Genomic DNA, 25,859 nt, shown 5'->3' on the forward strand with positions numbered 1-25,859 from the left:
TGACTATTGTAATTGAAAATATATTGTATATACAGTCGTGGCCAAAAGTTTTGAGAATTACATAAATATTGGAAATTGGAAAAGTTGCTGCTTAATTTTTTTTATAATAGCAATTTGCATATACTCCAGAATGTTATGAAGAGTGATCAGATGAATTGCATAGTCCTTCTTTGCCATGAAAATTAACTTAATCCCAAAAAACCTTTCCACTGCATTTCATTGCTGTCATTAAAGGACCTGCTGAGATCATTTCAGTAATCGTCTTGTTAACTCAGGTGAGAATGATGACGAGCACAAGGCTGGAGATCATTATGTCAGGCTGATTGGGTTAGAATGGCAGACTTGACATGTTAAAAGGAGGGTGATGCTTGAAATCATTGTTCTTCCATTGTTAACCATTGTGACTTGCAAAGAAATGCGTGCAGTCATCATTGCGTTGCATAAAAATGGCTTCACAGGCAAGAATATTGTGGCTACTAAGATTGCACCTAAATCAACAATTTATTGGATAATCAAGAACTTCAAGGAAAGAGGTTCAATTCTTGTAAAGAAGGCTTCAGGGCGTCCAAGAAAGTCCAGCAAGTGCCAGGATCGCCCCCTAAAGAGGATTCAGCTGCGGGATCGGAGTGCCACCAGTGCAGAGCTTGCTCAGAAATGGCAGCAGGCAGGTGTGAGCGCATCTGCACTCACAGTGAGGCCAATACTTCTGGAAGATGGCCTGGTGTCAAGAAGGGCAGCAAAGAAGCCACTGCTCTTCAAAAAAACCATCAGGGACAGATTGATCTTCTGCAGAAAGTATAGTGAATGGACTGCTGAGGACTGGGGCAAAGTCATATTCTCCCATGAAGCCCCTTTCCGATTGTTTGGGGCATCTGGAAAAAGGCTTGTCCGGAGAAGAAAAGGTGAGCGCTACCTTCAGTCGTGTGTCATGCCAACATTAAAGCATCCTGACACCATTCATGTGTGGGGTTGCTTCTCATCCAAGGGAGTGGGCTCACTCACAATTCTGCCCAAAAACACAGCCATGAATAAAGAATGGTACCAAAACACCCTCCAACAGCAACTTCTTCCAACAACAGTTTGGTGAAGAACAATGCATTTTCCAGCACGATGGAGCACCGTGCCATAAGGCAAAAGTGATAACTAAGTGGCTCGGGGACCAGAATGTTGAAATTTTGGGTCCATGGCCTGGAAACTCCCCAGATCTTAATCCCATTGAGAACTTGTGGTCAATCCTCAAGAGGCGGGTGGACAAACAAAAACCCACTAATTCTGACAAACTCCAAGAAGTTATTATGAAAGAATGGGTTGCTATCAGTCAGGATTTGGCCCAGAAGTTGATTGAGAGCATGCCCAGTCGAATTGCAGAGGTCCTGAAAAAGAAGGGCCAACACTGCAAATACTGACTCTTTGCATAAATGTCATGTAATTGTCGATAAATCTTTTGAAACGTATGACATGCTTGTAATTATATTTCAGTACATCACAGAAACAACTGAAACAAAGATCTAAAAGCAGTTTAGCAGCAAACTTTTTGAAAACTAATATTTATGTAATTCTCAAAACTTTTGGCCACGACTGTATAAAATCAATGTCACATAGGCTATGCAATATTTTGGATATTCAGGGAAAATTGCATTCTTGTATAGGTTCCAGAGCGAAATGAGAACGTAACAGTGCTCACTTTTTAACATTTTTATTATAATCTTTTATATTATTGAATCTTCACCAATACAGATATAATGTTACACAGTAAATTTAATCTGTATTATGTCTGTACCGTATAGCGTGAGCCCCGGCCCACTCCAGTGCTGCACATTTTTGTTCATTATGATTTTTTTCCTGTCGATATTGGAACGTACAGAGCCCAGTTATTTTAATCAATAATGGTTTAGCTTCAAATACATTGCTAATATGGAAACATTTGGATTTGTACTAAATTTAGTTACCCAGTGTGTAACAAACGTTCGTAGTCACTGGAAGGAGGCAGGAACCGGCAAACTTTACAAAAACAAAACTTTAATAATTCAATATACCTAAAAGAGCGCGACAGCCCCTTCTCATGGACGACTGTCACACACAAACAGAACCAAAACCCAAAATAAAGTCAGAGCCTGGTCCTCTCTCGTCCAACACTGTCATCAGTCCCTCCTCCAAAGCTCCTGCGGGACTCGATACCGGTGAATGGTGCAGGCTCCACCGGCCTCGCTCAGTTCCCTCGGCTCTCATCACAGTGTTTAACATTTAGCGTTTTACTATGTCTACTATACTTAAGCATGCACTTTTTCAAAACAAAACTCTATGAACCGCTCCATTGTGGACTTATGGAGCTGTATGAACCACTACAAGCTGTAAAGTAAACAAGTGTTTGTCTGAACTCAGCTGGTTTTGTGAGAGAACGCAAAAGTTTTGCGAGAGAATGCAAATATCTTTGCGAGAGAACGCAAAAGTTTCTCAAGGGAACGCAAAAAAAAAGTTTTCCTCCCACCCCAAATTTTTTTCCACCACAGTGACCCTTTAGGGGCTCCGGATGTGTGTGTGTGTGTGTGTGTGGGATGTGTAGAGAATAATTAGGGTGTACTCACACTAGGCAGTCTTAGGGCTGTTAATTTAATGCGTTCATGAGATAAGTTAAATATGGAGAAAAATAATGCGTTAAGATTAACGCATTTGCTGCACTTGCCCCACCCCAGACCTCTGTGGATCATCTGCCATTTCATACAGTCGATTGATGACTAATATGAGGCAGGGCAGCAACTTACTGCGCGATGGAGCCTAGAAAATGTCCCTAAAATTCAAGATATGGGTCAAAACACCCGTTTAAGGTTTTCATATTTACATCCGTAGGCGTAATTTGCGGGTGGGACATGTCCCCACCGTTTTTTGCCAGGGTCGATATGGCATTCCTAAAAGTAAAGCTGACATTTTTTTTTTTTTTACATATATATAATGTATATGTGTGTTACTCCATCTACATGTAACTTATATTTTTATCTCAATTTCACTTATGTTTGTTTTCTTTAATTTTGTTGTAAGGAGCTAGAGTTGTTGAAAACAATGGCAAATAAAGTATACATTATGATTCTGATGTCATGAATTTGAGCAGATACTCTTCAGACGTCTCACAGATCAATATATTTTCTTCTAATTAGCCAGTTAATTGGTTTAATTTTACTCCTGAATTTATTCAATAAAATCATGTTTGTTGCTAATTTAGAAGGATCTGATTCTGTTCATAACTCTTTTATTCACTAGCCCTATATATATATATATATATATATATATATATATGTTCCTGCTCCTCTGATGTGTCTTCGCTGTAGTGTTATTCTGAGAGATCTCATCATGTGAGTCAGTTGCTTCCCTCGGGAAAGATCAAACGGGGCAATTCCTGTAAAATGACTATGGAAGGTCATCTAGTAAATTAGAGATTATTAAGGTTGAAAATGTTAAACTAGAAAATACAAAAAAAAGAAACCTTGACATTATGTATGTGCACCGAGCATGTTTTATTAAAATGTGTGCATAGGAAAAGAAATGGACACAGTGACCACATTGGATTCAACAGATACAAATGAAGTCAATTAGAAGCACGCACTTCCTGGGGGTCTAGCGTAATGCGCAGACTCAAACTGAGCTTGATGACGTAGATGTCACGTGAGCAACCTGTCTGACAATTGTAAGCCCTCTAATAGCTGTGTCAAGAGAAATCTGAATCACCCACTGAATTCCTCAAAACGTTGTTGAACAATTTTGTCACGTTGCTTTTATGGACTCTCTATGGGCTCTCCCTTGACTTCAAGCCTCCACGTCCCCCTGATAGCCTCATAGACAGTAAAAGATTGTCTGCGAGCTTCTCCTCCTGTCCATACGGTAATTTCTCTACTGTGCGACAGAGTCGCAGGTTATGACGCAATCTTTAGCCTATTTTTTACAAAAACTGCTATGGGGCCATAACGTAAGATATAAGGTAATGGAGCTTTTTTTTATACATTTTCGTGTTTCTTAAGAAATAATTAATGGACAAATGGAGTCTTTAAACACCTCAGATGTAAAGTTTTTCGCTGTCAAAGTCATGCCAAAATGAATGGGAGTCAATGGAATGCTAACAGCAGGTGGGGGTCCGCTAGCCATGTAGTGAACGAATTCGTTCATGTAGTGAACGAAATTAATCAGGATACTTACCAAACTGTGCTCCTGTTCACGCTTGCCTCCTCTGGAAGATTCGGTGGGTGATTCAGATTTCTCTTGGCACAGCGATTAGAAGATTTACAGGTTTCTCACGTGATATCTACGTCATCAAGCTCAGTTTGAGTCTGCGCAGGACGCCCGACCCCCAGGAAGTGCGTGCTTCTAATTGACTTCACTTGTCTCCGTTGAATCCAATGGGGTCGCTGTGTCCATTTCTTTGACTGTCACTGACTACGTTTACATGCTGTTAAAATTCGGGTTATGGTCGGGTTAAGGTCACTATTTGGGTTTCTGAAACATTCGGGATAACCCGTTTACATGCGTGAGCAGAGAGAGTTACTCCTGTATGCATGGAGTGTGTAATCAGTCCCCAATCCCGATGTACACAGCGACGCACGGTTAGCGTCTGGACGTACGGACAACAAGACGCAATATGCGTCATTTACGATTCTTCTTCCTGTATCCAAAGACAACAACAACAACAGCAGCAGCAGGCGGATAATGAATAGTTTGGGGCAGATAGCGATAGTCTATCTATAGCGATAGGCAGATAGCGACATGCGCAGAACACACATTTTGATGGGGATATGCCGAAACGCGTTTACAAGACCAAAAATTCGGGTTAGAAAAGCCCCAGGTATAATATCCCGGTTTTTAAAAACCGGGATATGAGCATATCCGGGTTTTTGCCGGTGTTTACATGGCCGTGCGCGACCGGGTTATTGCTAATATCCCGGTTTTGAACGGGTTATTGGCTGCATGTAAACGCAGTCTATGACAGCTACCCGGTTCACCGAGCTGCGCATGTGCTGCTAATAGCGCCGCGCTGCTGTGGAGGGAGGAACTTCAGTGAACGAGAAATATGAGTCAGTGGATTGCGTGAACGAGAACGATTCGTTCACCTAAAAGATTCGTTCAAAAAGAACGATTCGTTCACGAACGACACGTCACTACTCCCTTTACATATTATATTATCATGTAAAGGTTGATGTTACAGTCAGATCTAATTTACGCTACATGTGACAGTGGGGTGGAGAATGTTACCATCAATGTTTCAAAATGTTCTTATCTTCATTATTGTACTGAAACTTTTTTTTTTTCATTTGAGGACCCTTTTGTATTTCTCCACTCACACTTGAATTTAGTACATAGTACTAACTAGCTTTCTAATCTTTTTGTATGGTTTTCTTTTCATTTATTAAACAATTAACAAAAGCAAAAAACACTAGCTTGCTATATTATTTTACCATTATATCCGTTTTATTTGTATAATATCATTTAAAAGCCCTTGCTACATGTGCTGCATTAATCTAACCGAGACTCGTCATAGCACTTGTGCATCATTGCTCTTTTGTTGATTTTGATTGCTTCCATTGCCTTTATTTGTAAGTTGCTTTGTCTGCTACAGGACTAAATGTGAATCGTAACAATTCGCTCTATTAGCAGCACTCATGTGTTCTGTAGATACAGATATAATAAAAATAAAGCGGTTCAAATTCAGATTACAAACTGCTCTTAAAGAGGAAGTGTGTGGCTCTGAAAAGAGCCTTTGTGAGTGGTGTGTCCTCTCGTGTTCACTTGGTTTTGGCGGGTTTCTCGGTCTTCTTGGGCAGCAGCACGGCCTGGATGTTGGGCAGCACGCCGCCCTGAGCGATGGTCACTCCGCCCAGGAGTTTGTTGAGCTCCTCGTCGTTGCGCACCGCCAGCTGCAGGTGACGGGGGATGATACGGGTCTTCTTGTTGTCCCGAGCTGCGTTTCCAGCCAGCTCCAGGATCTCAGCCGTCAGATACTCGAGCACAGCGGCCAGATACACCGGAGCACCGGCACCGACGCGCTCGCCGTAGTTTCCTTTGCGGAGAAGCCTGTGAACACGACCGACGGGAAACTGCAGTCCTGCTCTGGAGGAGCGAGTTTTAGCCTTAGCTCTGGCCTTACCACCGGTTTTACCTCTACCAGTCATTATTCAAGTATCGTTGTAGAATATACACTGCAAATCAACGCAGCAATGTTAAAGTCGTGGTTTGCTGATCGGTTTATAAGAGACTATGCTCGTCGTCTATTGGTCAGAATCTGTCACAGCTGTAAACCAATCACTGCAAGCCCCTCAAAACTCCAAGCCCCGCCCCCTCTGCCACGCTTTCCTTTTAATGTTGTAAAAAACGAATACGCAGAAGACGAATATACATTTGCAAATAAAACACGTGGTTAAGTGCAAAAGCTGATAAAATAACGACAAGATAACAAAGGTATAAAATCACACGTTCACAAATTTTGATAAAAACGGTAGCTCTCGGTTTCTTTCAAAGTCCTTATTGAACTGCACGCCTTTCGTTGTTTTATTGGAAACTTTATTCAACATTCTATTGTACTTACGACGCAATCATTCGGAATTACTTTATATAACGTTCATCTATTTTAGACTCCAGTGTGCTAGTACGAAGATAAAATTTAATATACTCTTAAATGCCCAAGAAAATATTGATAGTATCGTAGAATTACGCAGAAGAAAATATCAACCCACTGGTCACATACAGATAAGAGCTCAAATTCTATATATTGAAGTCTTTAAAACAATTGTTTCAAAGACCATCACTATCGTGATATAGGACCTGCATAACGTTTTATTCGCCAGATCGGATCATTCGAGTTCCAGGAAAACAGACTAAAATTGTGCAAGCTCTTTAGGTGATGAGATGGGTGGCTCTTAAAAGAGCCTTTGTGTCTCGGAGTCGGTTCGGAGCTCTACTTGGAGCTGGTGTACTTGGTGACGGCCTTGGTGCCCTCAGACACGGCGTGTTTGGCCAGCTCTCCGGGCAGCAGCAGACGCACGGCGGTCTGGATTTCTCTCGAGGTGATGGTGGAGCGCTTGTTGTAGTGAGCGAGACGAGACGACTCACCGGCGATGCGCTCAAAGATGTCGTTTACGAAAGAGTTCATGATCCCCATCGCCTTCGAAGAGATCCCGGTGTCAGGATGAACCTGCTTCAGCACTTTGTACACGTAGATAGCGTAGCTCTCCTTCCTGGACTTTCTGCGCTTCTTTCCTCCTTTAGCGGCGGTCTTAGTGACGGCCTTCTTGGATCCCTTCTTGGGAGCAGACTTCGCTGGTTCAGGCATGTTAGTTCACGATGAGTAAAACAACACATTAAGTATTTAAATTCATGTACTGGGGATTTATTGAACGCTCATGCTAATTTAAGAGGGCTGGCTGCTGTTCCCTGATTGGGTCTTTTCGCACAATGAACGAAAGAAACATATTTCATTGGTTAAAAATCGGCGGGCTAGACAGACACATCAGCCAATCACAGGCTTCTAAGTCTGACTGCTTCCGGTCTCCTCCCACACACGCTTATGTGTCTGAATTTCCCGCTCAAAATGTCTGTGATAAACACAAATTAAGTGTTTTAAAAATTTAAAAAAAATGTGTTGTTGTTTTACACATTAAATTAACACGGCTTTCATTTAATATTAACTCGTTTAATCACAAATTTGTTCCCATATATTAACATATCCAAATTGTTATCAGTAACCATTTGAAACTTTTTTGTGGTAGGTTCAGTGAGATAATGTGTATACGGAATTAACATATTTATGCAGGCATTCCACTGTTATATATATCATAGCCCAGCTGTTATAAACTGTTCTAGCCCATCACAGGTTTACTATTATGCATGAAATCCCTTATAACAAAACCAGATGGATTAAAATCGTTAAATACTCAAAAAAATCAATTTGATATATTTTTAATAATTGGTTCAGATTATGTACGTGTAAAATCACCAAATAGCAAAATGTAACGAAATGTACTCTTTTCGAAAACGTGGGTGGCTCTTAAAAGAGCCTTTGTGGTTTTCTGCTAACACGGACGGGTTTATCCTCCGAAGCCGTACAGAGTGCGTCCCTGTCGCTTCAGCGCGTACACGACGTCCATGGCGGTGACGGTCTTTCTCTTGGCGTGCTCGGTGTAGGTCACGGCATCGCGGATCACGTTCTCCAGGAACACCTTTAGCACACCGCGGGTCTCCTCGTAGATCAGACCGGAGATACGCTTGACCCCGCCGCGGCGAGCGAGACGACGGATGGCGGGTTTGGTGATGCCCTGGATGTTATCCCGAAGAACTTTACGGTGACGCTTAGCGCCTCCTTTCCCGAGCCCTTTACCTCCTTTACCTCTTCCAGACATTACTGCAGATCCACGAGCTTCTGTGTTGTATAATAGAACGTGTAAAAACACACAGTGCGCGAGAAGAGCTTTGGAGTAGTCTACAGGACCTAGTTGAAGCACACGAAGGCGGAGCTCTCTCTCTCTCTCTCTCTCTGGGTTTATTGGCGGGTCGCAACCAGGTGCATACCGAAAGGTGTGTATCCAGTAGTGATGGGAAGTTCGGATCATTTTACCGACTCGGACTTTTGAGTCTCGTTCAGCAAAATGAACGAATCTTTTTTCGAGTCATTTCGTTCATTTCGTTCATTTTAGCAAAATGTAATGAAAATGTTATGTGTTACTTCCTCAACACATCTAGTACGTACGCAAACGTTGATCCCACTAAAAACAATACAAAACTAAAATGCTATAAGATACAGAAAAAAAAAAATCCTTCTTTACCTGTGTCTTCAGTCTGTGATTAGCTCACTTCACCTCTTATCTGACAAGAGTCCTCGGGTTTAAGTCATTCCTTAATCACGTGACAGCCACATACGCAAAACTAACGCAGTCTTGAGTCGGAAAGAGAATTGATTAGTTCATCTCATGAGTCTTTCGGGTCTCGGGTCGAGTTTGACTCGTTCCTTAATCACGTGACAGACCCATACTATTTCTGACATTTCTGACACTGTGTTTTTGTTACTGTTTGTTGAGGATCTGTGGTTTGTTATTATTTTATAAATAAATAAAACCCTGTTATAAATAAAATATTGATTAATTTGTCTTTTTGACTGTCTATCGGTAAATAAACACTAGGCTATATAATAATATAATAATTCAAGCTTACAATAAAAAGTATTTATACTAGTTTGTTCATTTTTACTCCAATTTTGAGTTTGCTAGTATAATAATTGCTTTTCCTAGGCAGACTTGACATATTGGTGTAATATATGTATAAGAAGATTGCTCAAAAAAGGACATAATGACATATTAAAAGCAAATAAAATTTTGAATTTGAATTATTAATGTTAGTTTAAAACATTAAGGTTATGATAACTTCAGCTTTAACAGTTTTAACCCAGCTCAGAGTGAGGAGGATACTTCAGATCCTGGTGCGACTGCCAGTGCAGGGGCCATGTTTTGGGAAGACTTTGACGAGAGGGTAGCAAGCTTGAGGCCTTCTGCTACCTCTTCTAAGACCTCAGATGCTATAAAGGTGCAGGCCTACCTTGCAGAGCCACTCTTACCCCGCACATCAGACCCTCTGGCCTGGTGGAGGAGATGTTCACCAGTATACAAAAGCCTTTCTGAAGTCACAAAGACAAGACTTTGCATTGTGGCCACATCTGTGCCATCTGAAAGAAATTTTTCTAAAACTGGGCAGATTATCTCAGATAGAAGAAACAGACTCAGCCCATCCAAGGTCAGGGAGCTTGTTTTTTTTAATGCAAACATGCCTTAAAGCAAGTCCTAAAAATATAGCCACAGTGTGTTATTTATTTTAAAGCTTATTTATTTTTATTTATTTAGAAAAAGACTAGCTTGTTGTGCAATATTTTTGTTGTTGTTGTGATTTTAAAGGTAATTTGTTATTGTTATAAGGCTCCGTAGCTTTAGTATCTCTTCATTTTCATTTATTTTTATTTAAATGGTTTAAAATTATTTGGGGAATAGTTATACTCTTTGATATAAAGTTTTTATTTTGGCACAAAAGTGTTATTTATTTTAAAATGTATTCATTTTAAATTATTATATAAAAAAAGCAAAGCTTGTTGTGCAATATTTAGTTTTTCTTTTTTTTCTTTTTTTATATTGTACTTTTAAAGTTCACTTGTTAAGGTTATTAGACCCTGTGGCTTTATTATCTTTTAGTTTTATCTTTATTATACTTTTTTATTATTTTGATTTATTTTGGAATAGTTGTCCTCTTTGTTACAAAGCTTTAATGGCACAAAAATAAACAATAAACAACAATTCAAAAGTATGTACACAGTGTTTTTTAATGTTTATAAAGTGTCATATGTTACAAAAGTATGGTTTATACAGACAATCTGATTTAATAATTACTCTAGCCAATGTTGTCACATCACGGGACAAAAGAACGAACAACCCGAAGAACCGAAAGATTAACTAATCAATTCTCTCTCCGACTCAATACTGCATTCTTTTACTGTCTATGGTTTTAGCGTACGGGGCTGTCACGTGATTAAGGAATGACTCGACCCGACCCGAAGACTCATGAGATGAACTAATCAATTCTCTTTCCGGCTCATATTGCATTGGTTTTAGCGTATGTGGCTGTCACGTGATTAAGGAACGAGTCAAAAACCCGATAAACCCGAACTATGAACTTATCAATTCTCTTTCCGGCTCAGACTGCATTGGGTTAGCGTATGGGGCTGTCACGTGATTAAGGAACGAGTCAAAAACCCGAAAGACCCGAACTATGAACTAATCAATTCTCTTTCCGGCTCAGACTGCATTGGGTTAGCGTATGGGGCTGTCACGTGATTAAGGAACGAGTCAAAAACCCGAAAGACCCGAACTATGAACTAATCAATTCTCTTTCCGGCTCAGACTGCATTGGGTTAGCGTATGGGGCTGTCACGTGATTAAGGAACGAGTCAAAAACCCGATAGACCCGAACTATGATCTAATCAATTCTCTTTCCGGCTCAAGACTCCATTGACTGACAGGTGAATCCATAGACATGTATGGTGAATCACTACTACTAGAACAGAACCTATAGAATAATGCGCATGCGCGACTGAACGAATCACTCCCCGAGACGACTCGTTCTTCCCGAGTCACATTAAAGATTCGTTCAAAATGAACGAATCGTTCAAGAACGACACATCACTAGTATCCAGCTAACAGTTGCATTGTGACAACATAACTGGACCGTATGGAACGCGGACGGGGCCAAAAGTATCTAAACGGAACACGTGAATTTTAAAATAAAAATACACATTACTTTTCAGGTAATATTTTATTCTTCTGTACCTTTTTAGCCCATCTGTTAAAAATGTAAAGCAATAGTTTTAGAAAACAATGTAAGATTTATCAGTGTATACAAGAACATGAAATGCATCATTTATTGTGAACCTTATACATTAGCTTCTGATTGTTTCTGCAGTTCTGCAGTTTTTTTACTCATTATTATTATTGTTGTTGTTATTCTTTTTATTTATTTATTTATTTTATGATAGGGGGACCCGGCTACACCTTTCCTACCGTACACCTGATGGATACTGACTGTAAAATGTCAATCACAGGAGGAGGGCTCAGTGTGGTGACAGAAGATGGAATAGATGTGTGTCAGTGCACCAGCCTTGATGAAGCCTTCATAACAGCCTTGTGGATGGATTTTGTGTTCAACATTGCATATCCACCACACCTGAGAAAGACACTGACTTTCCTTCAGAGGCACATTGTCAACATTAGAAGATGGAGACAAGCACTGTCAGTAACTTTACTCTGAATGATTTGCCTCTTGTATTAGATCCTCATGCCTTGACTTTACCATTGCCCAAAGTGCACTCGAAGGACATTCACTCTTTTGAAGTTAATCCAACATGCTGGAGTGGTACATGCACATTAACCAAATAGCTTGTTCTATTCTTTTTCTATTCTATCTGTTTTCTTTTTATTTATTATATTATTTAAAAGCCCTTGCTACGTGTTCAAAATGAACGAATCGTTCAAGAACGACACATCACTAGTATCCAGCTAACAGTTGCATTGTGACAACATAACTGGACCGTATGGAACGCGGACGGGGCCAAAAGTATCTAAACGGAACACGTGAATTTTAAAATAAAAATACACATTACTTTTCAGGTAATATTTTATTCTTCTGTACCTTTTTAGCCCATCTGTTAAAAATGTAAAGCAATAGTTTTAGAAAACAATGTAAGATTTATCAGTGTATACAAGAACATGAAATGCATCATTTATTGTGAACCTTATACATTAGCTTCTGATTGTTTCTGCAGTTCTGCAGTTTTTTTACTCATTATTATTATTGTTGTTGTTATTCTTTTTATTTATTTATTTATTTTATGATAGGGGGACCCGGCTACACCTTTCCTACCGTACACCTGATGGATACTGACTGTAAAATGTCAATCACAGGAGGAGGGCTCAGTGTGGTGACAGAAGATGGAATAGATGTGTGTCAGTGCACCAGCCTTGATGAAGCCTTCATAACAGCCTTGTGGATGGATTTTGTGTTCAACATTGCATATCCACCACACCTGAGAAAGACACTGACTTTCCTTCAGAGGCACATTGTCAACATTAGAAGATGGAGACAAGCACTGTCAGTAACTTTACTCTGAATGATTTGCCTCTTGTATTAGATCCTCATGCCTTGACTTTACCATTGCCCAAAGTGCACTCGAAGGACATTCACTCTTTTGAAGTTAATCCAACATGCTGGAGTGGTACATGCACATTAACCAAATAGCTTGTTCTATTCTTTTTCTATTCTATCTGTTTTCTTTTTATTTATTATATTATTTAAAAGCCCTTGCTACGTGTTCAAAATGAACGAATCGTTCAAGAACGACACATCACTAGTATCCAGCTAACAGTTGCATTGTGACAACATAACTGGACCGTATGGAACGCGGACGGGGCCAAAAGTATCTAAACGGAACACGTGAATTTTAAAATAAAAATACACATTACTTTTCAGGTAATATTTTATTCTTCTGTACCTTTTTAGCCCATCTGTTAAAAATGTAAAGCAATAGTTTTAGAAAACAATGTAAGATTTATCAGTGTATACAAGAACATGAAATGCATCATTTATTGTGAACCTTATACATTAGCTTCTGATTGTTTCTGCAGTTCTGCAGTTTTTTTACTCATTATTATTATTGTTGTTGTTATTCTTTTTATTTATTTATTTATTTTATGATAGGGGGACCCGGCTACACCTTTCCTACCGTACACCTGATGGATACTGACTGTAAAATGTCAATCACAGGAGGAGGGCTCAGTGTGGTGACAGAAGATGGAATAGATGTGTGTCAGTGCACCAGCCTTGATGAAGCCTTCATAACAGCCTTGTGGATGGATTTTGTGTTCAACATTGCATATCCACCACACCTGAGAAAGACACTGACTTTCCTTCAGAGGCACATTGTCAACATTAGAAGATGGAGACAAGCACTGTCAGTAACTTTACTCTGAATGATTTGCCTCTTGTATTAGATCCTCATGCCTTGACTTTACCATTGCCCAAAGTGCACTCGAAGGACATTCACTCTTTTGAAGTTAATCCAACATGCTGGAGTGGTACATGCACATTAACCAAATAGCTTGTTCTATTCTTTTTCTATTCTATCTGTTTTCTTTTTATTTATTATATTATTTAAAAGCCCTTGCTACGTGTTCAAAATGAACGAATCGTTCAAGAACGACACATCACTAGTATCCAGCTAACAGTTGCATTGTGACAACATAACTGGACCGTATGGAACGCGGACGGGGCCAAAAGTATCTAAACGGAACACGTGAATTTTAAAATAAAAATACACATTACTTTTCAGGTAATATTTTATTCTTCTGTACCTTTTTAGCCCATCTGTTAAAAATGTAAAGCAATAGTTTTAGAAAACAATGTAAGATTTATCAGTGTATACAAGAACATGAAATGCATCATTTATTGTGAACCTTATACATTAGCTTCTGATTGTTTCTGCAGTTCTGCAGTTTTTTTACTCATTATTATTATTGTTGTTGTTATTCTTTTTATTTATTTATTTATTTTATGATAGGGGGACCCGGCTACACCTTTCCTACCGTACACCTGATGGATACTGACTGTAAAATGTCAATCACAGGAGGAGGGCTCAGTGTGGTGACAGAAGATGGAATAGATGTGTGTCAGTGCACCAGCCTTGATGAAGCCTTCATAACAGCCTTGTGGATGGATTTTGTGTTCAACATTGCATATCCACCACACCTGAGAAAGACACTGACTTTCCTTCAGAGGCACATTGTCAACATTAGAAGATGGAGACAAGCACTGTCAGTAACTTTACTCTGAATGATTTGCCTCTTGTATTAGATCCTCATGCCTTGACTTTACCATTGCCCAAAGTGCACTCGAAGGACATTCACTCTTTTGAAGTTAATCCAACATGCTGGAGTGGTACATGCACATTAACCAAATAGCTTGTTCTATTCTTTTTCTATTCTATCTGTTTTCTTTTTATTTATTATATTATTTAAAAGCCCTTGCTACGTGTTCAAAATGAACGAATCGTTCAAGAACGACACATCACTAGTATCCAGCTAACAGTTGCATTGTGACAACATAACTGGACCGTATGGAACGCGGACGGGGCCAAAAGTATCTAAACGGAACACGTGAATTTTAAAATAAAAATACACATTACTTTTCAGGTAATATTTTATTCTTCTGTACCTTTTTAGCCCATCTGTTAAAAATGTAAAGCAATAGTTTTAGAAAACAATGTAAGATTTATCAGTGTATACAAGAACATGAAATGCATCATTTATTGTGAACCTTATACATTAGCTTCTGATTGTTTACAGTCAACATGCTGGAGTGGTACATGCACATTAACCAAATAGCTTGTTCTATTCTTTTTCTATTCTATCTGTTTTCTTTTTATTTATTATATTATTTAAAAGCCCTTGCTACGTGTTCAAAATGAACGAATCGTTCAAGAACGACACATCACTAGTATCCAGCTAACAGTTGCATTGTGACAACATAACTGGACCGTATGGAACGCGGACGGGGCCAAAAGTATTAAGGAACGAGTCAAAAACCCGATAAACCCGAACTATGAACTTATCAATTCTCTTTCCGGCTCAGACTGCATTGGGTTAGCGTATGGGGCTGTCACGTGATTAAGGAACGAGTCAAAAACCCGAAAGACCCGAACTATGAACTAATCAATTCTCTTTCCGGCTCAGACTGCATTGGGTTAGCGTATGGGGCTGTCACGTGATTAAGGAACGAGTCAAAAACCCGAAAGACCCGAACTATGAACTAATCAATTCTCTTTCCGGCTCAGACTGCATTGGGTTAGCGTATGGGGCTGTCACGTGATTAAGGAACGAGTCAAAAACCCGATAGACCCGAACTATGATCTAATCAATTCTCTTTCCGGCTCAAGACTCCATTGACTGACAGGTGAATCCATAGACATGTATGGTGAATCACTACTACTAGAACAGAACCTATAGAATAATGCGCATGCGCGACTGAACGAATCACTCCCCGAGACGACTCGTTCTTCCCGAGTCACATTAAAGATTCGTTCAAAATGAACGAATCGTTCAAGAACGACACATCACTAGTATCCAGCTAACAGTTGCATTGTGACAACATAACTGGACCGTATGGAACGCGGACGGGGCCAAAAGTATCTAAACGGAACACGTGAATTTTAAAATAAAAATACACATTACTTTTCAGGTAATATTTTATTCTTCTGTACCTTTTTAGCCCATCTGTTAAAAATGTAAAGCAATAGTTTTAGAAAACAATGTAAGATTTATCAGTGTATACAAGAACATGAAATGCATCATTTATTGTGAACCTTATACATTAGCTTCTGATTGTTTCTGCAGTTCTGCAGTTTTTTTACTCATTATTATTATTGTTGTTGTTATTCTTTTTATTTATTTATTTATTTTATGATAGGGGGACCCGGCTACACCTTTCCTACCGTACACCTGATGGATACTGACTGTAAAATGTCAATCACAGGAGGAGGGCTCAGTGTGGTGACAGAAGATGGAATAGATGTGTGTCAGTGCACCAGCCTTGATGAAGCCTTCATAACAGCCTTGTGGATGGATTTTGTGTTCAACATTGCATATCCACCACACCTGAGAAAGACACTGACTTTCCTTCAGAGGCACATTGTCAACATTAGAAGATGGAGACAAGCACTGTCAGTAACTTTACTCTGAATGATTTGCCTCTTGTATTAGATCCTCATGCCTTGACTTTACCATTGCCCAAAGTGCACTCGAAGGACATTCACTCTTTTGAAGTTAATCCAACATGCTGGAGTGGTACATGCACATTAACCAAATAGCTTGTTCTATTCTTTTTCTATTCTATCTGTTTTCTTTTTATTTATTATATTATTTAAAAGCCCTTGCTACGTGTACTGTGTTAAGCTAATTGAGACTTGTTATAGCACTTATATATCATTGTTTTTTTTTGTTGTTGTTTTTGATTGCTTCCACTTTGTCCTCATTTATAAGTCGATTTGAATAAAAGCGTCTGCTAAATGGATAAATTTGAATATTAGTATAACCTGTGGTATAGATGAGTGCCAGTCAACTTTTTTTGTGATTCCATTCTTTTAGAAACCATGCACAGGAAGCATATGTACTTCTGGTACTCAGTGAAGAGTCAGTAGTACAGTTATATTATAATATAATGGAGAAGGGTCTGGCTGCAGACTTGCACTCTCAGACACTTGCGCTTCTTTTTTTATTGGATATTTTATTCTACTTATTGGTTACTTATTGTTTGAATCTCTCAACATTTGTTTGATATAATTTTTAATTAGTTACACTAGTAGGTATTGCAAAAGTAATACAATAACTAAATTAATAGTAACTAGTTACTGCCCAGTTTTATGAAAAATTATGTGTGTGTGTGTGTGTGTTCAGGGTGTGTGTGTGTGCACTTGGATGCACTGTTAGAAATATCTGTAAATTTAATAGTATTTAACTGTAAAATGAACTGTATTTTACTGTAGCATATGACTGTATTTTAAAGTTAAATTTGGGGAAATATCCCCTTGGCGACACTAAAATACAGTATTTTTAATTTACTGTAAATCTAAATACAGTAAAAAAAAAGAGCACGGAACCTGACCAATCACAGAAAAGTTTTATTTCCCGAGAAAGAAGAAAACAAGTCACACAGATGCGAAAAGAACCAGTCAGATGCAAAGGTGTATACAAATATTCCTACTTTTACTTTAAATACTGTAACGTGAGGGTTCGGTATGTGGTGGTATATCACTCTTTATACTAATGAACAGCAGAATGGAGACAGAAGACTTCAGTCAAGCGGCACTTTTACTGAACACCGTCAGAACAACAACACTTCCTTCAACACAGCCTTTCACGTGACCTCACTAACCAATCAGAAGCAAGGACTTAGACTGAGATAAACGTGAGTGAATCAGATAGGCAGCTTCAGCAGAATATCCTTACTGCATTAAATATGTAAACACATAAAGGTGTAAATAATTAACTAACTAAACATTGTAAATATACTTCTAGTATATTAACTCAAATATAAATCATATTAAATTCTAAGCATTACAACTTTCCAACATGAAATATGAACTCCACTTCTAAACCTTACATTTCCTCCCCCACCCACAAAAGAAACGTCCCCGTTTCCCCTCAAATAAACAAGTAACAGTCACCACAGCAATAAACCAACTGTATCAGTTCAGAACATAGTCCTTAAGGAATCTTGGAGGTCTAACTGAACGTTTCCCAGGGCGTAGCAAAGAACCAGACGCCTGAGGAGTGGAGGGGACAGTGTCAAACTGGCCTACTGGGCCAAAGGAGGGAGCTGAGCAGGACTGAGTCAAGGGAGAGCGGGATTGGGGCTGTGGTCGGGGTTGTGGATGGCCAGTGGGAGGGACTAAAGAGGGAGTATTGCCCTGGCCAGATAAGGTGTAGCTCCTCGTGGCTGCAAACTTTAAAGGCTTAAAGGGCAAAGCACCTGATAATGCAGTCAAATGAGGAAGTTGAGACTGCAAAACGTCACGTGTAGGTGTCTCATGTCCACAATCTGGCACAGGAGCATAGTAGGGTCTTAGACGGTTGTAGTGAACAATCTGGGACTTATCAGACTGATCCAGGAGATAGTGAATCCTGTATGTCACTCCAGGAGAATCCACATCAGATCCTAGGCACTCTAATATTTCAAAGGGGCCTTTCCAGTGAGGAGCAAGTTTTTGTTTTGCTGTAGTGGGGTCATTTAACCAGACAAGGTCTCCCGGAACATAGGGAGTGTGCTTAACACTCTTGTCATACTGTCGTTTCTGCTGATTGTGGGCATAATCTCTGTTCCATGCAGCAGAATTGAAAGCGGACTGAAGTTTCTGTGTCAATTGTGCAACATAGTCAGCAGGAGAACCCGTAGTAGACAAAGATGGTGTGTTGTTAGGTAACAGCATGTTGACAGGCATCCTGGCTTCATGACCATGTGTGAGGAAGAATGGTGTGAATCCTGTTGTAGAGTGTGGGTTGGTATTGTAAGCCAAAGCAACTTGGTTGAGGCAGTCATCCCATTCCCCAGACTGCTGAAGAAGTGTCTTGGCTAACTGATCAATAAGTGTCCTGTTGAACCTCTCAATCATGCCGTCACACTGAGGATGATATGGGCTGGTTCGTGTTTTCTGCACGCACAGCAGGTCACACAGATGTTTCACCAGGTCAGATTCAAACTGACGTCCCTGATCAGTGTGAAGCATTTCCGGAATACCATGCTCACAGATGAAGTTTTCAAACAGACATTTCGCTACTGTTATGGCGCGCTGGTCTGGAATGGCATAAAGGTTGACATACTTGGAGAAATAATCTTGGACAACAAGCACATACCTGTTGCCACGACTCGTGATGGGGAGCTCAAGTATGTCAGCTGCAACCTTTTGGAATGGCTCAGTAGCAACAATTGTTTTCATTGGAGCTCTCTGATAAGGTGTGGGACTCCGTCTGGCGTCACATGGAGTACATTGCTTGCACCACATCTTGATGTCACGTGACATAAAGGGCCAGTAGCACAGCTGTTGAGCACGTTTCAGGACCTTATCAGCAGATGAGTGACCAGTTACAGGATTTCCATGCAGCATCTGAAGAACAGTGTCTTTCAAAGCATGAGGGACAATCAGTTGATGGAGCACTGATGTTGTGGATGGGTTGAAAACTTTACGGCAGAGTACACCATTATGAAAAGTAAGTCTGTGGAATTCTTGCCAAAATGCTTTCTCAACAAGTGTGCGTTTTTTCATGCGCCAGTATGGGGGTTTCTGTCCCTTAACTGTCCAGCTAATAACCTCTAACAGTACGCAGTCTCGCTGTTGTTCCTTTTTAAAATCCTCTTCAGGGAACTGCAGCACAAATGTGGAGGAGACAGACTGTTGAACACACTGTGAGGAGGTCGGAGGAGATTGTGGTCCAGTCAGGTTACAGCAAACTGGCTTTGTTTCAGTACTGCAGAGGCTGTGATGTACAAAACTGACCGGACTAGACAGACTCACAGGACTCAGATTAGAATGTCTCTTGTCAGAGTGCGGATTACCAGAAGCACTGGAGGAGGTGCTCTGCTCAGTTGGTCTGATGTCAGCAGGGCGACGTGACATTGCATCTGCATTGAGGTGACTGTGGCCATCCTTGTGAATTACAGTCCATTCAAAAGGATCAAGTTCAAGGGCCCAGCGTGCACGGCGACCAGTTCTGTCATTATCAATGGGTATTTTCCTGAGACCCAGGAGAGGTTTGTGATCAGTTACAATAACAAAGGGCTGTTTGTAAATGTAGTGGCGAAAATGTCGCACGGCCCAGACAATGGCCCAGAGTTCTCTGTCATAAGTTGACCATTTTCTTTCTGCTTTTGTGAGAACATGACTAGCATAAGCAACCACTTTTTCTTGATCCCCTTGCCTCTGAGCAAGCACAGCACCAATTGCAGAGCCTGAAGCATCTGTGTAGAGGGAGAATGGCACAGTAAAGTCAGGGAAAGCAACCACTGGAGGGTTTGTGAGTGCATGTTTCAGGGAAGTGAATGCATTCTGACATTGAGAAGTCCATTGGAAACTTGCATTCTTCTCTGTGAGAGCATGTAGAGGAACACTGTGATGTGCAAAGCTTCGGATGAATTTGCGGTAATATGAACAAAGTCCCAGAAATGCTCTTACTTCTGTAGCTGACCGTGGAGTAGGCCAGTCTTGGACACTTTTCACATTCCGCGGGTCTGGCTGAATGCCGTCTTTGGATAAAACATGACCCAGAAACTGTACTTGATCCCTGGCAAAACAGCATTTTGAGGGATTCAGCTTCAGGCCACTTGACTGGAATCTGGAGAGAATTTCTTCCAGGTGCTGGAGAAGTTCACTGAAAGAGCGGCTGTATATGAGGACATCATCCAAATACACTAGGCATGTTCTCCATGGGAGGCCACGAAGTACCATTTCCATCAAACGCTGGCATGTAGCTGGAGCATTGGTGAGACCCATTGGCATAACTTTAAAGTGATAAAGGCCACTACCTGTTGTGAATGCTGTTTTTTCACGGTCTTCCTCCTGCAGCTCGACTTGCCAATAGCCATGTTGTAGGTCCATTGTGGAGAACCAGGCAGAGCCCGACAAAGCATCCAGTGCGTCATCGACTCTCGGAAGAGGGTGGGAATCTTTGATTGTCACTGTATTAAGTTTTCTATAGTCCAGGCAGAAACGCCATGTGCCGTTTTTCTTGCGCACCAAAACAACTGGCGCAGCCCAGGGACTGTAGCTTTCTTCAATGACATCTGCCTTTAACAGGTTGTCAACTTGAGTCTGTATTTCAGCTCTCTGTTCTGGTGTCACTCTGTAAGCTCTCTGTTTAATTGGTGTGGCCTCACCAGTGCGGATTTGATGCTTGATGATGCTCGTGCGACCTCTGTCCTCTGAGTGTTTACTGAATACTGCTGAGTATTTCTGAAGCAGTGATTTCAGAGACTGAACTTGGGAAGGTGACAGGTCGCTGTCATTTATCTGGACAGATGGAGCTATATCATGCACATGGGAGGTTGCACACCCTGTCCCTTCCCCTGAAACGACGTCAACAGATGAAACTGAATGAAACTCACCCAGGTGTTGACCTGAATGCAGCTCAACGTCATCTCGGGAGGGATTTAAGATTCGAACCACAGTTGTACCATTCTGAACCTCACTGAGAGAATGTGCCACAACGATGTCACACAATGGGTTGGGCATGAGAACACCATAATAGTCAGTTGGCATGGGAGAAGCAGGTGTAGCTGCTGACACACAGGCTGTGATGAGAGTTTCACTCATAGCTGGAATCTTAGTGGGCGCTAGCACAGATACATTACAGCAGGCGGCCACTTCATGTCCTTTGGGCAGGAGAGGAATTTTCATGTCCCAAAGTTGCAGCATTTTGTTGTTTATGTCAAGGAGGGCATGGTGTTTCCGTAGAAAATCAAACCCAAGAATGACTGGCTGGCAAGCACCTCTAAGAATTTCAAAGTCCTGTTGCCATACCTGATGTCCAAGTCTGATACCAATCGTTAACTTGCCTAAAATGTCAAGGCACTGTCCATTGACTGAGCGAGCTGGCAGAGAGGAGGGTGTCATGGGGCGTTTTTTCAATGCTGGGTGAGAGTTACGAAAATCTTCGCTCACAATGGAAACAGTAGAACCAGAGTCAATTAAAGTGCACACTTCAATGCCCTCAACAATAGCCAAGATTGTAGAAGAGACAGAATCATCAGAGTGTGAGTCATTTTTGTCAGGCATTAACTTGGGAAAATCGTTCTGGGGCAGTGAGACAGTAGCTGATGTTTGCCCCTCAACAGCAGCTAATGGAAGTTTCCCTGACGGTTGGAGTCAGAGTGCGGATATCGTTCAGGAGACTTGAAGCGAACACTACCTCTAGCATGTGGACTGGCATCCCTGTTTCCCTGTGGAGAAGGACTAGGGCTGCGTCTGTATCTGTTCGTATCATCCTTGTCATGGCGACCATACCTGGAGTACTGATAGGACTGGCTTGAGGGAGAGCGATGCCGGTCACGTCTGTCATTGTCATGCCATTGACGGTCTCTCTGAGTAACAGGGGAAGGAGGACAACGGTCATAGCAGGACCCTGGATCACGACCATGATACTGCTCAGGTGAGTAATTGTCTCTGCGGTGTTGTCTGTTATAATAGGGTTGTGGAGAGACACTGCGTGCACTGTATCGAGCATCGTCAGAGGAAAACCTGTCAGTTTGGGAGTCCAGACGCTGAGCCAGGTAGCTGTGTTTCTCTCTTAATAGGTGTACTTCACTTTGTAAGCTGTTGACAGTAAGAGTCAGCTGCTCAACTGCATGCAGAAGCTTATCATCAGTAGATTTAGGACGAACCATAGCTACCTGCTCTGAAGCTTGAGAGTGTGGAGACCCTACAGTTGTCAGTTGGAGCGCTGCACGCGCCCTCTCATAGCGGCTGGCGATACGCAGGGCATCCTCAAGATCCTCCGCACCCATCTCATGGACTTTTGACTGAAGATTTGGGTCCAAGCCAGCAACAAAGCGGCGAAATTTTTCACCCTCCAGTGCATTGTGGTCATAGTTGGGAAAGGCTTCTAATACAAGACGAGTGATGTCAGCACTGTACACATCCAAACTTTCACCTGGTCGACGAGGTCGAGCATTCACATGTGTCTGGAAGAATGGCAGGGAGTATATTGGTCCAAAAACGTCCCTGAGTTTCTCCTTTACTGAATCATAGTCCTTCTGGATAGAAGAAGGAAGGCTGTCCCAATACAGAAATGCAGCATCTGCTAGGCGAGTAGGGAGGACGGAAGCCATCACCGTATACAGATCTGTATCAGTTGAACTCATAGCCTGCACTGCCACTTCAAAACGCCGAGACCAACTTGTGAGTGATTCAGTCCCATCTCCTTTAAAATCAGGTGGAAGATCAATTTTTAGGGCACTGGAGACAGCACATGTGGCTAGAGAAACAGCACCTGTTGATGTAACGTTAGCATCGCGCCGTCGTCGCGCGGGGGAAGACTGCAGCCCAGTTTCACTTTCATCAACCGACATGGTGACAAAATATCCAGTCCCAAAACTCACAACAAGAGTGGAAAAAATAAATAAGTAAACAAATACCGCAATAGTCCCTTAATATCTCCACACTAGTTGTTAGTAAATCCACTGTTCTCAAAGAGTGTAAAATCCAGATAGCGCACAAAAAAAAAAAAAAAAAAAAAATGACCGCATCCACAGTTCGTAGGAATAAAACTCGCCAAATGTGCGAAAAACCACCAAAATAACACCACGCTGCCACCAAATGTAATGCGAGGGTTCGGTATGTGGTGGTATATCACTCTTTATACTAATGAACAGCAGAATGGAGACAGAAGACTTCAGTCAAGCGGCACTTTTACTGAACACCGTCAGAACAACAACACTTCCTTCAACACAGCCTTTCACGTGACCTCACTAACCAATCAGAAGCAAGGACTTAGACTGAGATAAACGTGAGTGAATCAGATAGGCAGCTTCAGCAGAATATCCTTACTGCATTAAATATGTAAACACATAAAGGTGTAAATAATTAACTAACTAAACATTGTAAATATACTTCTAGTATATTAACTCAAATATAAATCATATTAAATTCTAAGCATTACAACTTTCCAACATGAAATATGAACTCCACTTCTAAACCTTACAATACTTTTAATTTACTTTCCCTTTTCTGAATGTTTCACAGTCAAAATATGCACATTAACGGGTCTCTGCCTTGGGTTTGACCACGCCAGGAGCTGGTGAGTTTTTATGTAAACTGTTGGCCGAACAACAAAGCTTTCGTGGATTTAGTTTAAAGTCAGTCGTTTTATTCCCGCTATTATCGCTTGCCGTTAACTGATTACCCCATATAAATGCATGTCATGCATGTAGTGCTAGAGTAAAACCCGCAATGTTCGTGTCGTGTGCAAACACTGGCGTCTCTGTGGAGACATTATATGCCTTTATTAATCATGCCAAAGGGCATACAAAACATGGCGAACTTCAGGTTTTCGTGTGCAGTTCCTGAATGCCCATGCACTTTCCAAAGCCTCTCCGCCCTTCAGTTTCACATTTAACGTTACCGCAAACACAGAAATCTAAAGTTAAGGAAACTAAACAACCAAGAGAAAAATATGTCTACTTCAAATGTAACATTTGTTCTGTACATCAGCATCGGGAGAATAACATTATAATCTCGTTCGTGAAAATGCGCCGCAAATGGCACAGATCGCAATGGAAATGTTTTCAGGGGGACCCCAATAAGTGACGAACCCAGCTGTGTACAGTAGTGATGGGAAGTTCGGCTCTTTTCAGAGAGCCGGCTCTTTTGGCTCAGCTCCCAAAGAAGAGCCGGCTCTTTCGACTCCTGAATGGCTTTTAATTTAGGATTTTTTTGTAGGTCTTTGTTTTACCAAAACTTTGCAAAAATGAATGGTTTGTGTGCTGAAAACCCTTTATGTGCAGCGTTTTTATGATAATCCTTATAATTGCCTAATTTTGTGCATTTATTTTGTTACAAAACCATTATTTTGTTTAATATTTTAATCAAAAATTTTAATACACAAATTAACAACAAAACCACAAATAAATCAACAGAACTAGAACCAAACTCAAGCAAACAATGTCCTCAGTGAAGATTAGCATTCAAAAAAATGTAATTTAATTTAATTTTAATTAAAAAAAAAGATTCCTCAGCTTTGATGGACTGATCCCATTTCTTCTTTCTGTGATTATTTGCCCTGTTTATGAGAAAAATCTCTCTGAAGCAACCGATGTTGCCACAATACACAGTCACCCCTCCATTAACGTTGTTACGACTCGTTAACTTGCAGTGGAGTGCCGCTTCACTTCATCCCGCTCTGTTTTTACATAATGGTATGATCCCATATACTCACATCTGATTGGCCGCGATGCGATTGCTGACCAATCAAAACAAAGTTCTGCCTTGAGGTAAGCAGCCAAAGGGAAAAAAACTGGGTAGATTAAAACGATTCAGTTTGATTTGGTGAACTGGTTCAAAAAGATCCGGTTACATCGAATAATTCGTTCACGAACTGGATATCACAAACTGCTTTGTTTTGAACTTTCTCACAACAGACACCGAAGAGAAGACAATGCTGAATAAAGTCGTAGTTTTTGTTATTTTTGGACCAAAATGTATTTTCGATGCTTCAAATATTCTAACTGACCCTCTGATGTCACATGGACTACTATGATGATGTTTTTCTTACCTTTCTGGACATGGACAGTAGACCGTACACACAGCTTCAATGGAGGGACTGAGAGCTCTCGGACTAAATCTAAAATATCTTAACCCATTAGGCGCCAGAGGTTTTTCCTAAAACGTTCGATTTTGACATCTTAATTTCAGAAGGCTATATCTTAAAATTGATAAAAGATAGAGACTTTCTGTCAATTATAAAAATATTAAGGATGACCCAATGTTTATGTAGGTATTACATTTCCCCATCTAATTTGCATATCATGACGTCATGTGATGGTGGTCATCTTGAATTATAGAATTTTCATGAAAAGTCACATGTTTAAATGATAAAATGCAGCCCTTCTTTCCCCCCAAAATGTCCCTCACCTTCTGTGTGCTATATTGCACAATACTGAATGCTCAGGTAAATAGTAAGTAGTAAACAAACTGTGTAAATCATTACTAATAAATGGTAGAAACAAACCGAATGCATGTAGCGGTTGGTCTTTTG

General features: G+C 40.7%; 4 protein-coding genes across 4 annotated transcripts in view; all 4 read right to left on the reverse strand.

The window, feature by feature from the left end:
* LOC132125334 (histone H2B) overlaps positions 1-25,859 on the reverse strand; it is a 471,182-nt gene that overhangs the window by 326,751 nt on the left and 118,572 nt on the right. The window lies entirely within an intron of this gene.
* Positions 5,722-6,180, reverse strand: LOC132125330 (histone H2A-like). The gene has a single exon (XM_059536708.1). The coding sequence runs from the start codon at positions 6,150-6,152 to the stop codon at positions 5,766-5,768; it is 387 nt and encodes a 128-aa protein (XP_059392691.1). The 5' UTR covers positions 6,153-6,180; the 3' UTR covers positions 5,722-5,765.
* On the reverse strand, positions 6,784-7,518 carry LOC132124962 (histone H2B). The gene has a single exon (XM_059536130.1). The coding sequence runs from the start codon at positions 7,307-7,309 to the stop codon at positions 6,935-6,937; it is 375 nt and encodes a 124-aa protein (XP_059392113.1). The 5' UTR covers positions 7,310-7,518; the 3' UTR covers positions 6,784-6,934.
* On the reverse strand, positions 7,978-8,380 carry LOC132125342 (histone H4). Its single transcript, XM_059536720.1, has one exon. The coding sequence runs from the start codon at positions 8,373-8,375 to the stop codon at positions 8,064-8,066; it is 312 nt and encodes a 103-aa protein (XP_059392703.1). The 5' UTR covers positions 8,376-8,380; the 3' UTR covers positions 7,978-8,063.

The sequence above is a fragment of the Carassius carassius genome, chromosome 43 (genome assembly GCF_963082965.1).
Source record: "Carassius carassius chromosome 43, fCarCar2.1, whole genome shotgun sequence".
Taxonomy (NCBI): Eukaryota; Metazoa; Chordata; class Actinopteri; order Cypriniformes; family Cyprinidae; genus Carassius; species Carassius carassius.

Excerpts from the sequence above, each read along its gene's own strand:
- LOC132125330 (XM_059536708.1), bottom strand. The coding sequence starts at position 6,152 with ATGACTGGTAGAGGTAAAACCGGTGGTAAGGCCAGAGCTAAGGCTAAA.
- LOC132124962 (XM_059536130.1), bottom strand. The coding sequence starts at position 7,309 with ATGCCTGAACCAGCGAAGTCTGCTCCCAAGAAGGGATCCAAGAAGGCC.
- LOC132125342 (XM_059536720.1), bottom strand. The coding sequence starts at position 8,375 with ATGTCTGGAAGAGGTAAAGGAGGTAAAGGGCTCGGGAAAGGAGGCGCT.